This window comes from Pieris brassicae, chromosome 1, assembly GCF_905147105.1.
Source record: "Pieris brassicae chromosome 1, ilPieBrab1.1, whole genome shotgun sequence".
Taxonomy (NCBI): Eukaryota; Metazoa; Arthropoda; class Insecta; order Lepidoptera; family Pieridae; genus Pieris; species Pieris brassicae.
In genome coordinates this window covers 17,393,634-17,406,900 of record NC_059665.1, presented here as the reverse complement: position 1 = coordinate 17,406,900, position 13,267 = coordinate 17,393,634, and the positions used below count along the sequence as shown (strand labels likewise).

Genomic DNA, 13,267 nt, shown 5'->3' with positions numbered 1-13,267 from the left:
TCAATACTTCTGCCCGATCAACTATTTAGGCAAGGTGCGTTTGTAGAGATTCAATATTGCATCTGTGCATGCGTAAATAGGCCTGCGGTGGCCATTAATTGCTAAGTAATACTTTAACCTGTTTCGTAACAAACAGGTCAAAGATGTTAGGTTCAAATACCTGGGGCTTTATATATGTAACCAAACACTTAAATTTTCGTTTAAAAATTATTATGATATTGCATTGGTATTTATTGGAATTCATATTTAAACAAAATGTATGTTTAATTCGTTATGATTCTGCATCAGAATCCATCGATACGTCGGACAAGTCATCTTCTCCTCTAAACTTGTCTGGAGATATACTAGCTAATCTATAATCGTCACAGAACTGTTTTAAAGCGGCGTGTATATCCCAATCATGTTGTTTTAAGCGCCTGTGAAAATATACAAAAATTAAAATGTTATTTGTTAGCCAAGATAAATATTGCATGTATATTTACGAGTTAAATGAGATTTAAAATCTGACAAGCATAGTTTAACACGTGCTTCAAAACTTCTTGTACCTTCCAAAACGAATATACATATTTGAAAATAAAAAGCATTAATTGACAAATACAGATTGCAAAGTCAAAAACAATAAAAAGAATATAGAATGACAAATGACGTCCATCTTGTAGTAGATATATTGATAATAATATGATTATAATAATCATATTACTAATAAAGCGAGTGTCGATGGCTACCACCCGTGCCGCCTCGATTCGGCAGTATTTGTAACAAATCGCCTCGCGAGTCTGTCGAGTCACGAAGATATTACTTAATTTTTTTAATTGTAAAATTATCAAAGGTAAGAACATATTAGCGGACATAAAAATGGGTTGGGTTTAGAAATATGTCGCCTGAATTTGATAATACTGATTATGTAGGTGTTTCGGGGGACCTTGGTTGGACCTTGCTGCCAGAGTTGTTGAGTAAGAATTAAAAAAAATTATTTAAAATTTTGTGAAATGTATTGAAATTCTTTAATTAATCGGTTGTTTTTTTAGCAAGAAAAATCGATTTTTAAAAGATAATCGAGTTTTTTTATATTTATCGATCGATTATTTCATAATTTTAGAATCCTTACTTAATTTACCTTCATAATCAGTATCAGAAAATTCGGGCAACGGATTTCTAAACCTTTACCATAAAAATGGAGTATATACGATAATCGCATTTACCAACGAATACGTGAGCCCCATGCCTTGGATCCGCCTCTGGCTTAGTAACCGAAATTTTGTGTTGGCGGTAAAGTGCGTTTTTTGGGAAAATTGCAATTCTTGTATTTACCTCTCGACCTCGTCTCTCTTTAATTGCGTGTAGTGGGTGAACACTCGACACACCACTTCGCGCTCCTCTGGTTCCGGGTCGATGAGAGTCAGCTGATTTTCATTTCTAACCGGTGTCTGCAGAATGTTTAATTACTTTATAATTAAATATATTTACATCTGGTGGTAATGTACCTGAATGAATTACGTATAATATATATTTTAACACACATAAACAACAAAGCTATGTCCTTAAAGCTTGTATTATTACAAACTGAAGTTGCAAGAAATATAGGTTACATCAAAAACATATTGTATATTTTACAAAGCATACATAAGCCAACATCAAAGTAGTAGTAACATTATTTTCATTTTAATGTTTTTTTCTCCACCTTAAAACTGTTGTCGGCCATCTCCTCCGTTGCAAGTGTATAAGTAAAGATTTCTCTATTAATAAAATGCGTTGCTGTGGTATCCTCTGTATGAATGTCAATCATAAATGTTCTTCGGAAAAACATAATTCTTTCAACATCAGAGAGCTTCTCCTTGTATACTCCTTCTATTACCAGATTAAGATTTTTTCTCTAGAACAAAATGTTATAAAAATAAGCCTACGATGTCGTCCACAGCTTCCAAATTCAAACAGAACGACAGATCATGTCGCGTATCCGTTGGACTGGAGATATCGTTAATCAATCTATGAAACATATACCATAGACTCCTAACTCTACCAAGAATAGCCCCCGCAAATAAAATATCAAAAATCTTAATTTAAGTTAGAGCATGTTTAAATTAACTCTAAGTAGATAAGAAATCGTTATAAAAATAGGATGATAAGTGTCGACTTACACTATGACTTAGTACATCAACGGTAAACGTACTTCGATCATGAACTGTGGGAGGTAATGAACTGAGCATTGACACAATATTTTCCCGCCCTTTAATATATGTACCTTTATTGTGGGTTACATCTGATCCTGTAAACAAAGAAATAGCTAATTGGCGCGCTCAATTACTGAGGTTACACGCAAAAAAATTATATTACCTGGAAAATGGCAATTAATTGTAAATAGAGCAGCTTCGTCGTAGAAGTTAGCAAGATTTGACCGCAAATTAGAGTCATAATGTGAGAAGTAGAGACAAACGAATTTTTCGACCACCATATTTGTCTTCAGTTTCACAGTTCTGATGAATGTTTTGAAGAATGGCATCATTATTCCATGATTGTTAATTTTGATGCCATCCTGAAATTCAGTGGCAACTTATAATCCAAATTATTTTGGTAATAAAAAAATGGTTTTATTGTGATATAAATCCTTTGATTGTTAAAATTGTTTCATTTGCTAACTAGCCATTTAATCTCATCTTGATTTTTATGGTTATTTACTTGACAGGGTTAAATATTAGATATATTGTAGAGTGGAGTGATTGTTTACTGACTCTAATTTTTTTAAATAATATATTTTAATTAAGTTTAAGTGAAAGTTGACAATGTTACACATAGTATCAAAGGATTACAAATTTATGCAGCTAGTTAGAGTGTAAGTGTAGTGTGATTTATAAAATATTCACTTTTAGAATAAATTATATCAATATCAATCTTTACCAATTCAATTAACCTAGGGAATTTTATAGATATTTTCCTTATATAGCTTGATACATCTAATTCCGTACACAGAGGGTTTCCCTCGACCCATAGTTTTTCTATTTTACTGCTTACTCTTTGTAGTTCTACCAGCGAAGGTATCTACAAGAAAATACAAATAAGTTCTTTAAGGTAGTAGATAATAAAATTATATAGTCCAATGCATGTGATTCCTGGCATAAAAATCAGTTTAAAATAAAAACTTATAATTCTTATGAAACTAAGGGTTAAATGGTTAATGAGGTTTTGTGATGTTAAGTGATATGACTCACTCAGCCAGAGGCTGCAAATGAAATTCCAGCCTTTTAACAATTGGTATCTTTAAGCAAAGAAACAGGCAATAAGACCATAATTGCACCTTTGGGGTAACTCAGTAATATTCATTACCCCTAGTGTTACTAGAAAGAGTCACTGCACCAAATAGGCTGGTTGGTAATAAAAATTATAAAATAAATACAAAAACATAGTGCATATATTTAATAAATGACTAATCAAACCTACTTAGAGAGCGTTCAGGTATTATGTCACGAAAATTTTGTGGATTTGACCCCCCCATGAAACGCGCCGTAACGTTGCTTTATTCAATAGTAAAACGTTTCGTGACCAACCCCAGTGACTCTTTATACCTAAAACTTACCATTATGTGGTGTAAAGTACTGGAAAGTGGAAAATAATATTAATAATAACGCGTAACTCAATCCCCACCCCGCATCGTAACGTATTACAAGAACGCCCCCCCCCCCCAAATTCGTTACGTAATACTTGAAGAACACTCCCTTATACAAGATAAGAGAAGAAAACCAAAAGGCATGGATGGGTTGCCAAATCCAAAAGCACACTTTTATCTTTGTATTTTATTCAAAATTAAATAATGTTAAATATAACTTACTTGGTTATAACTTAAATCAACACCAACAAGGTCTCCTTTAATGAAAAAGTTAAGGATTTCTAGGGGCACCTGACTGAAATTATACAAGGTACATTTTTATTGTCTTAGAATAAGTACAAATTAAATTCTGTAAGAATTATGATGAAAATAAGGTAAAATTTTTTGTTTTAAAGGAAAATAAACATGATAATATTCAATATTACTGCTAGTGCATAATATCATACTTTCACAGTTCTATAATAGATTACCTTAAATTATTGTGACTCAAATTTAAATATTTTGTTTCCTTTCCCATTCTTAGCATAAGTATCTTGAATTGGGACAGCAATGAAAGTTTATAAAAATCAATTTTCTTATCCACAAACTCTGAAAAACAAACAAAATAAGATATGGTATAATTAAATAAAATTATATTAAAATGATTGCTTTTTTATATATATTCATTAACACACAATCAAAATTATCTATATTGAGTTAAAATAAATGATTATACTTTTTAACAGCAAAAATATGAATTTTATCTTAGAGAATCTAATTATAATATTTCTCCTTATTAGGGAGAAATATGAGACTTTCAAAAAATAAACATACTGTAAATTATTGAAGATTATATACCTAGTAACCAAGTAGTTACTGAAAATAAAAATGAGGAATTTACCTTTATCATTACAGAAGTTAGATAAATTAAGCTCAAAATTAATCCCAAATCTTGAATTAACAGTATTTCTTACTATATCTTCTAGAGATACTTGGTAGTCAAACAATTCCATTGATGATTTGTCATTTAAAAGTATATCTATACTACACATTTTTCTCACATATGGAAATAGGAAGTCCACCTTTATAATTTTTAATACAAAACTTAAACTGCTAGTGTAAAATGTTGTGATTCCGTTCTGTGTTACAAAGTTAACGGGGATGAATGTAACAGAAAAGAAACTACTTAAGGCTTCATAAAGATTCACCTCATCATCAGTCCAATTGTGTAGCTAAAACGATAATATTAAAAAAATATATATGCTTTTTATTTAGTTTGTATCAGCTAATGTGTAGTTTAACACTCCAATATTACTTTTACACCAAAAACCCATCGCACTTTATTACGCTGACTTAAGCTAAATTATACAATGTACATACAATACAATAATATAATAAATACAAGTATATCTACCATAATTTTATGAAAACTGTATTTACAAACATCATCATCTGTTGATAAACAGGTTTCCAAATAATCAGTAACGCTTGTTGAGATAGTAACTCTATTTAAAAGGAATTTTTTGAACTTTATGTCTGCCATAACCTTCAACTAGAAGATATTATTAGTTAATTTATATAATGCAGCCATACAAATTTCAAATCAGTAACATAAAACATTTGTTACTATACAGTATAATCTGTTTTTTTTAAATATTATAGTTGTTTATTAGTTTTGACTTTATGCCAGTTTCAAGTAAAAAAACTCTGATTTTTCATTCCGTAGAATTATGACATTTCATAAGTGTTGCTACTAAAAAAGGGACAAGTTTGACTAAATTTAGGACAATAGAATAAAATGCTACGTATTATTTAAGTTTTACCTACAAAACGTAAAACTTAATATTTACTTCCTCTAGGTCACTTAAGTAAGTAAATATTGCTAGTCTAGTCAAATTGATAAAAGTATTCTACATACACTACCGCTTCGAAAACGCTTTGTTCGCAGCCAAGAGCCATGTTACTACACTACCGCAAAGTCGACAGCGTAGCTCCGAGCTGCTGTTCGTAGCACCTTATTCCTTCATATTGTCTCTGCATTAAATTGATTCACAATGTCACATTTATGAAAATAATAAAGTAAAAACTTAACAATATTCTTGTACATTTGCAAAAGGAAGGAAGGAATATCTTCTACCGCATTTTCCATAGATAAGAGGAACTGTTCGGTGTAATACGCAGCTGAGTTTCATTATCAGACGTTCGATAGAAGTTGGAAAGTAGGAACATTAAAAAACTACTATTAAATGTAACTTGAATATTGAAATTTAAAAAAAAAACACAATGGGAACCTGGGACCAAACACAGAATACAAGTAATGAATAATAACCGAATGAGTCATTCTGTTGTCATTATGAATGACAGATATTCATATACGTCGCTGTTGACGCGAAATGCGAATTAAACCGATGGCGGATAGACGAAAGTCGTGATTTTAAAATTTCATTGTTTTCACTGTTTACGATCTACCCAATTAAGTTTATTTAACACTAACTGTTGTTTCTAGCATAATTGCGATATGAATACTGTAATACTTCGTATATGCAAAATATTACTTTTCTTTGTAATTTTTATGGGTTTTATTGAACATGTTGTCATTGCTAGTAGCCCTAAAAAGTTACAAATTGGTGTTAAAAAGCGACCTGCCGAATGTCCTACGAAAAGTAAAAAAGGAGATCTACTTCACATGCATTACACGGTTAGAACATTTTTGTTTATTTTTCAAGTAAAAAATGCGTAAGTGTTTATGATCTAATCTTCATCCCTCTTGGCTTTATTTTTGTTTCAGGGTACCCTTGACGATGGAACAGAGTTCGATAGTTCAATACCAAGAGGAAATCCTCTAACATTTACACTGGGGGCTGGACAAGTCATTAAAGGATGGGATCAAGGCTTGATAGGCATGTGTGAGGGAGAACAACGTAAACTAGTAATTCCACCAGAGCTTGCCTATGGAGAGGCTGGTGCTCCACCTAAAATTCCGAAATCGGCAACGCTTACATTCCATGTTGATCTAGTAAAAATTGAAAGGAAGGATGAGCTTTAATTTCTTTTATAAGATACATTAATTATAATTTAACGTCTTGTAAAAAGTCTTTCATTGAAATATTCAGATGGTGGTTGTATTGTATTTTGTATTATGATTTTAATTATAAGAAAAAATTTAGATAAAAGAACATTATATTCATTATATTTTTACAGTTGATTGTTATGAAGTGGAATAAACCTGAAAAATTAATCTAAAAAGCCATTTTTCTATCAAAAATATTAGTTTTTAGAATATGTGAACAAACATTAAACAAAAGTATAATTTCTCGGTGGTTGCTTAAATTTTTATTTTCAAAATAAAGTTAAAAAAACAAGGTAACACATTAACAGTAGTGCACCATCAATCATCCTCATCATTTCTCAAGAGCAGCAACCTACATGTGTTTTTGAATATGTTCTGTAAATGTAGTTATTATACATTCTATGAGATGATGTAATGAATAAATTAAAATTTTTAATTACAGTTTTATATTACTCAACTTATTCCAATTAAAGAAAATAATTTAAAATTTATAGTTTCCAATATTGTTTTTACAATACATTGACTTTGCAAGACCTATTAAATATGATTATACATTATCTTCAGTAGAGGTTGCTCCTGAGGTGGTGTCCCATCGCTGCTATTGTGGAATCTAGTTAGTTTGAGTTGTTAATGAGTTCATTACAGATTGTTATGAGAAGGGCTTTCAGAGTGATTGAGAGATGGTGCAATTAGCACAACCTACCTGTCAACCCATCAAAAACAGAGCTAATCCTATTTACAAACCAAAGAGTTATTGGACCCTACAGACTTCCAAAACTCTTAAACACTGAACTAAGCCTCACGGAAGAAATTAAGTACTTAGGTGTGATTTTTGCCAGTAAACTTCTCCGGAACAAACACTTAGAACATAATCAAAAACAAAGCAAGATCACCATTTTTGATAGGGATGGCATTGATATGCAAAATGAAAGGCGTTAAATGCGGTTTATCGCCTAAAGTTAACTTAAAAAATAACTATATGGCTTTACACTGAAGTAATCAGGCTGATGCTAGCTTATGCAGTCCTGATTTGGTATCCAAGATCGAAACTCCGAACGGCAATCACGAAACTTGGACGCTGGCAGAGGCTTGCCTTGGTCGCTGCTAGCAGTTGCATTAAAACTTCGCCAACTGCAGCAATGGAGATAGCCTTTCAAAATGGTACCCCTAGGCCTCCACATACAGTAGGAGGTAGTACTAGCTGCCATTAGACTTATGGTACTGGATCTATGGGGAAAAAATCACTACAGTAAACACAGCGATTCTCAACGGGGCGATAGAATAACAAACTCTCAAAGCCGCACCATGTGATTGGATCACTGATCATATCAACAGGAAATACCATGTACAAATGAGATAAGAGGAACGTGATCAAACGAGCCTGAATGAGCTTCGCATATAGGTATACCGACCACCTCCAAAACAGGGCGTACTACGGCGCTGGCATATTCTCTCTTGATATTAACATCGACATACACATATCCCTGGGCACACATAGTTGGACTTTTCAATATACAGCGGTTAGGAATGAATAACTTTTGTATTAAGCTCGTATACGATAGTGCGTCTGTACTGACGGCGTCACAATGTACTGAAGGAAGAACCCTGACAAACAGGCTTACCCTACAGTAGATAAAAGGACACAGTGGATATCTCGGCAATGAAGCTGCCGACGAGCTTGCGAGGAGTCTTCGGAATGAAGCCCGCTGGACCGTTCCTTGCCTTGCCCTACTCACGAATGCAAACCTGGATTCGGCAAATACCTGCAGAACTGGACTGCAGGCCTTTGGCAAAATGGCTGTGCCGGCAGTTAATCTGCTAATGACAAAGCGACTTCTAACTTCTAAGCATCTACAGAGCTAATCTCAAAAGAATGATAGGAACAATTACGTGCCATTGTCTCCTTTATAAACATCTTTTGGTCTTAATGATGACTAATCAACATGCAGAAATCCTCGTGCAGTGAGGTCGCTCCGTGAAGCCTGCGAAGTGCTCAGGCGACTTCTGTGTTTCTAGAAGTAGCAACGCTGGCTTAGTTAGCCAGGATTTTACGCACAACGGACTTGGTGAATGTCTAACTGCGGAAAGTTAGTCCACCAACCATACCATGATTTTAATTAGCATTTACTTACATTTATACCTTTTTCTGTGTAATTCATTAATTCTTAAATATCTTTATAATTTTCCTAATAGGTATGTGATTACTTTCGTATGAGGGAGATACTAGTCACTAATTCTTGTATGGGGAAATGTAGTCTTCCTAGTCTGGCAGGTCGAGGATAGTTCCTTCTAGCTAACAAAGCCTAAACAGTAACTCTTCTCCGATGGTAATTATTTGATAATTAAGTCTCTCGATCCGATCCGATCTCTTAAATGTGCATGATATTTTTATGTAGTCCGTGGACATAAAAACGATTGCGTTGTGTTCGTCCAACGTAATGTATTAGTGGACAAAAAAGTGACGTAATGGAAGTATAAAGACTACTTAAGAAACTCTTAAAAATAATAATTACAAAAAGAGTGAAAAATTGCCAAAAACTTTAAAGCCTCGGTGAAGAACAGAAAGCTTAAAAAAGGCAACTTTGGAGAGACCAAAAACAAAGAAGTAAAAAAACAAGACAATATTTCGCATTTCTTATCTCGGACAACAGCTAACGCTACGCCTCAGAATTCAGGTAAGGTTCTTATTTATTAAATACTTAAAACTAAAGAAAATCAAATTATTATATATGAAAATGCTTTGAAAAAAATAAATAAATGATAGGTAGGTTTTGGTTCTCTAAGAAGAAGAATTCAAAGAACGAAACACCACCACGCACAGCAAGCGTCAGCATTTACAGAAGAAAACAAGAATTTTAAAACACGCCAAGAAGTGCTTAAGAAGCTCACCTTGCGTAGTGCTTATACTTTACTTTTAAAAAATGTTAACGATAGGTGTGTTTTAAAAGAAAACGAACGACGGAAATTACACGAAAAGTTCAAGATTTCATTTCTGAATTGAAAATGCAGTTACAATGCTAACAGGAACAAGCCTCGTGCGTTTTAAAAGCAGTTACCTAAATAAATTAAATATTTAATAAGACTGGCCCGAAACTAGTAGAAACCTGTTTTATGTTTGTATTTCATTAATAATTAATGAAACACTAATCATGGAAAAGTCTTCTTTTTTTTTTAATGCACGCTCCGTGCCGTTCAAAATATAACCAAAGCGTACACTATACTTTAAATCTGTAATAGGATGAAAATGTCTTTTAACCGATTAAAGAAAAATTAAAGATAACAAAAGTCATGAAAGTGACGTAATCGGCTAGATTAGGCTTATTGCATTGAAATAAAACGGATTTGATGTATCACTTTGTATTATAATGAAAGATTAGAGTTCTATTATTAAATTTAGGTTATTATATTGTAAAAACCACATGGTTTTAGAATTACAGCTAAATATAGTGACGTAACGGACCATTTTATGCATACCGTTTTACTGAGACTTGATTATTGTCCGATATCTTGATCTAATTTACTAAAAAACTTAACAGTACATTGAACAATATTTATTTTATCAAATTAACGTAAATTTATCGCAAAATATGAATAATAATTTTTCGTTAGTCCTCTACGTCATATCTCGGAAAAAATCTAAAGTCCCAAATAGTAATCTATTTTTAAGTATTTATACTTTTGTCTGTATTCTGTACTCTTTAGGAAAATGTTTCAAATGTCTGGGTGTCAGTGATGCCAACTTGGAGGTTTCCCCCCAAAATGTATGGGAAATCAAGTTGCCCAAGGATTTTTTAGAGTTATTTAAAGGATTTTTATGGGATAACTTATTCAAGATTTAAAGTAAAACGAACATTTCAATTTATATTACTCATTCAACCTAAAGAAACAAACTTAAAAGAACTTACGCGTGGATATATGATAACAGTTAGAAAAGTACAAAAATTTCTAAAAATAGTTAAAATAAATTAAATTTAAAGAAAGAACAATTAAGTATAATAATTAATATCTAGACCAAATATTTAGATAATTAAGTAACGTCTCTAAATATGTAAAATGCACCTCACTTACAAGTATGTTTAATTCATTTTTGAAATAACCTTTCAGACCGAGTGTACATAAGAAAATGAAGAGGTTTATAGTCGATATTAGGATTATCTAAAGTTGGTCCTAGGCGGAAAATGCTGTAGGAGTTGGCATCACTACGAGTTTATATACATATGTTACATATAATTAAGTGCTTAAAACTCCGATGTTAAAAATATTAAGAATTCCAAGTAACTGTTTATAATAAAGCCGCTTAATTACTCTTATAAATATGGTGAAAATAATATTCCTTCATCCGGATCTTGGAATAGGTGGGGCTGAACGTCTTGTATTAGATGCAGCTTTAGCTTTCAAAAGTAAAGGCCACGAAGTCGCATTTTTTACCAACCACCACGATCCTTCTCATTGCTTCGCCGAGACAAGGAATGGGACATTTCCCGTTACTGTCGTCGGAGATTGGATTCCACGTTCTATCCTAGGAAGATTCAAGGCGGCTTTCGCTTATCTGCGTATGGTCTATGCTGCAATTTATCTTGCTTGGTACGTTATCCCTGTCGAAGAACCCACCCTTATATTCTGTGATCTCATATCATTATGTATTCCATTTTTAAAATTTGCGAGGGGCCCTTTCAGAGTTGTCTTTTATTGTCATCACCCTGATAAGCTCTTAAGCACAGAGCGTGGTTTTCTTAAAGATCTATATAGAGCTCCCTTGAATTGGCTTGAGGAACTAACAACAGCACAAGCAGATAAGGTTTTAGTTAACAGTAAATATACTGCAAGAGTATACAAAGATGCATTCCAAAAAATAAAAGATGTCCCTGACATTTGTTATCCATCTATCAATACGGAATTTTTTAAGAATACTACTCCTAAGAGTCTCAAAGAAGTAGTTCCTGTTGGAACAGATAAATTTTTATTTCTATCCATAAACAGATATGAAAGGAAAAAGAATCTTCAATTAGCTTTGCGAGCCTTTGAACAACTAAGACATATGTTATGTGAAGAGGATTGGTATAGAGTGCATTTAATAATGGCTGGTGGTTTTGATCCAATAAACTTGGAGAATATGGAACATTTTATTGAACTGACTGATTTGGCATGTGAACTGGATATTGATGATAAGGTAACATTACTGAAATCACCCAAGGACATTAATAAGGTATCTCTGCTATACTATTGTAATACATTAATATACACACCATCCAATGAGCACTTTGGTATCGTGCCCCTAGAAGCAATGTATTACAGTAAACCAGTTATTGCTGTAAATAGTGGGGGACCTACAGAGACAGTTGTAAATGATGTAACTGGATTTCTATGTCCTCCTACCAGCGTTGACTTTGCTGAAGCAATGGCAAAATTAGTTCTTAACCCTGAACTGGGAGTAAGATTAGGTGAAGCAGGCAGGAAGAGGTTTGAAAGTAAATTCTCATTTGATGCATTTACTGAACAACTAGAGGGTATTTTGACTAGAGAAAGACAGCTTATTTCTGAGGCTAGGGCTATTGAATATGACCATAAGCGTAAATAGCATGAAAGTGACACTCAAACAATATTTGACATTGTTTGAGTGTTAATATTGATTGGTTCACTATTTCTTTAGTGCTTCATGAAAAATGCTGTTAATCAGATGTAAAAGATTTAATAGAATTTAAAATACATACTTTTTCATCTTTCATATTACCAAATTAAATAATTTATGATTTATCAACTTACTGATAGAAAATAGAATTTTAATTATTAAATAATTTTAGAATTTATTATTTGAGGTGTGATAATGATAGACTTGACTGATGATAATGTTTGGATGTAATTGGTGATTTTATATAGAGGTATTAAAATATTTTGTGATATGGTAAAAATTATAATGGTTTAAATTTCATTAATATGTAATATTGAAATAGATAGTTATTTTCAAATTTAGTAGTGTATTAATTCTTATGTATGTGTCAGTGTAAAATTGTAAATATCATCACATTATATTCTATCTTATGATATTCTTTGTACCACAGTCTATTCTCAAGTTTCCCATGCGGCCTTAGTTGTAAGGTTTTTTATTTATTTACATTATAGATGCCTAAAATAACTATAGTATACATATACTACATTAAAGTTTGTATGTACTAACTTAAAATACTAACAAATTTCATTAATATTTTAAAAAAAATCACATTGTATGTTTGTCTCTCAGTCTTCTCATACCTATCACAAAGCTATATGTAGTTCAGATGTAAAACTCCGGGAAAAGTTAAATAGGGAAATCATATGAGATTTTTGTAACGACTTGTGAAGGACAGTAGGTGAGATCCACTCAGACAGCATGGCAGACAGCCTCTGAGATCTGAAATACTCTTCAGGTGGAAGCAGGCCCGGCCCATGCAGTCAGGTTCAATCAATAAAGTTTCACTTTCCATCATATAATATTTAATCTTTTATTAAAATATTTTTTTTATTATAATATATCAAGATGCACTTGATGGTATTTACAATTTTACCCTGATATTCCAATTTAAATATGAAATATTAATTATTAGCCAAACTATAATTAATTGACACAAGAATTTCCTATA

The 13,267-nt window shown here is 32.3% G+C and overlaps 2 protein-coding genes across 6 annotated transcripts; one reads left to right on the top strand and one right to left on the bottom strand.

Moving 5' to 3' along the window:
- Nucleotides 1-205: 205 nt before the first annotated feature.
- LOC123712974 (nuclear RNA export factor 2-like) lies at nucleotides 206-5,840 on the bottom strand. 5 transcript variants are annotated; one of them, XM_045666438.1, is made up of 11 exons: nucleotides 5,718-5,836; nucleotides 5,499-5,614; nucleotides 4,482-4,812; nucleotides 4,072-4,189; nucleotides 3,824-3,896; nucleotides 2,896-3,036; nucleotides 2,335-2,533; nucleotides 2,139-2,266; nucleotides 1,682-1,873; nucleotides 1,312-1,427; nucleotides 206-416 (listed from the first exon to the last, which is right to left on the bottom strand). In XM_045666438.1, exons 3-11 carry the CDS (start codon nucleotides 4,630-4,632, stop codon nucleotides 272-274), a joined length of 1,263 nt encoding a protein of 420 aa, XP_045522394.1. In that variant the 5' UTR covers nucleotides 4,633-4,812; nucleotides 5,499-5,614; nucleotides 5,718-5,836; the 3' UTR covers nucleotides 206-271. The 5 variants fall into 5 exon arrangements, with proteins under 5 accessions (XP_045522394.1, XP_045522387.1, XP_045522358.1 ...); XM_045666431.1 differs by having other exon boundaries at nucleotides 5,499-5,840; XM_045666402.1 differs by lacking the exons at nucleotides 5,499-5,614; nucleotides 5,718-5,836 and adding an exon at nucleotides 4,995-5,464.
- A 4,945-nt stretch (nucleotides 5,841-10,785) lies between these two features.
- Nucleotides 10,786-13,236, top strand: LOC123713541 (alpha-1,3/1,6-mannosyltransferase ALG2). Its single transcript, XM_045667263.1, has one exon. It carries the CDS (start codon nucleotides 10,966-10,968, stop codon nucleotides 12,226-12,228), a length of 1,263 nt encoding a protein of 420 aa, XP_045523219.1. The 5' UTR covers nucleotides 10,786-10,965; the 3' UTR covers nucleotides 12,229-13,236.
- Nucleotides 13,237-13,267: the final 31 nt, after the last annotated feature.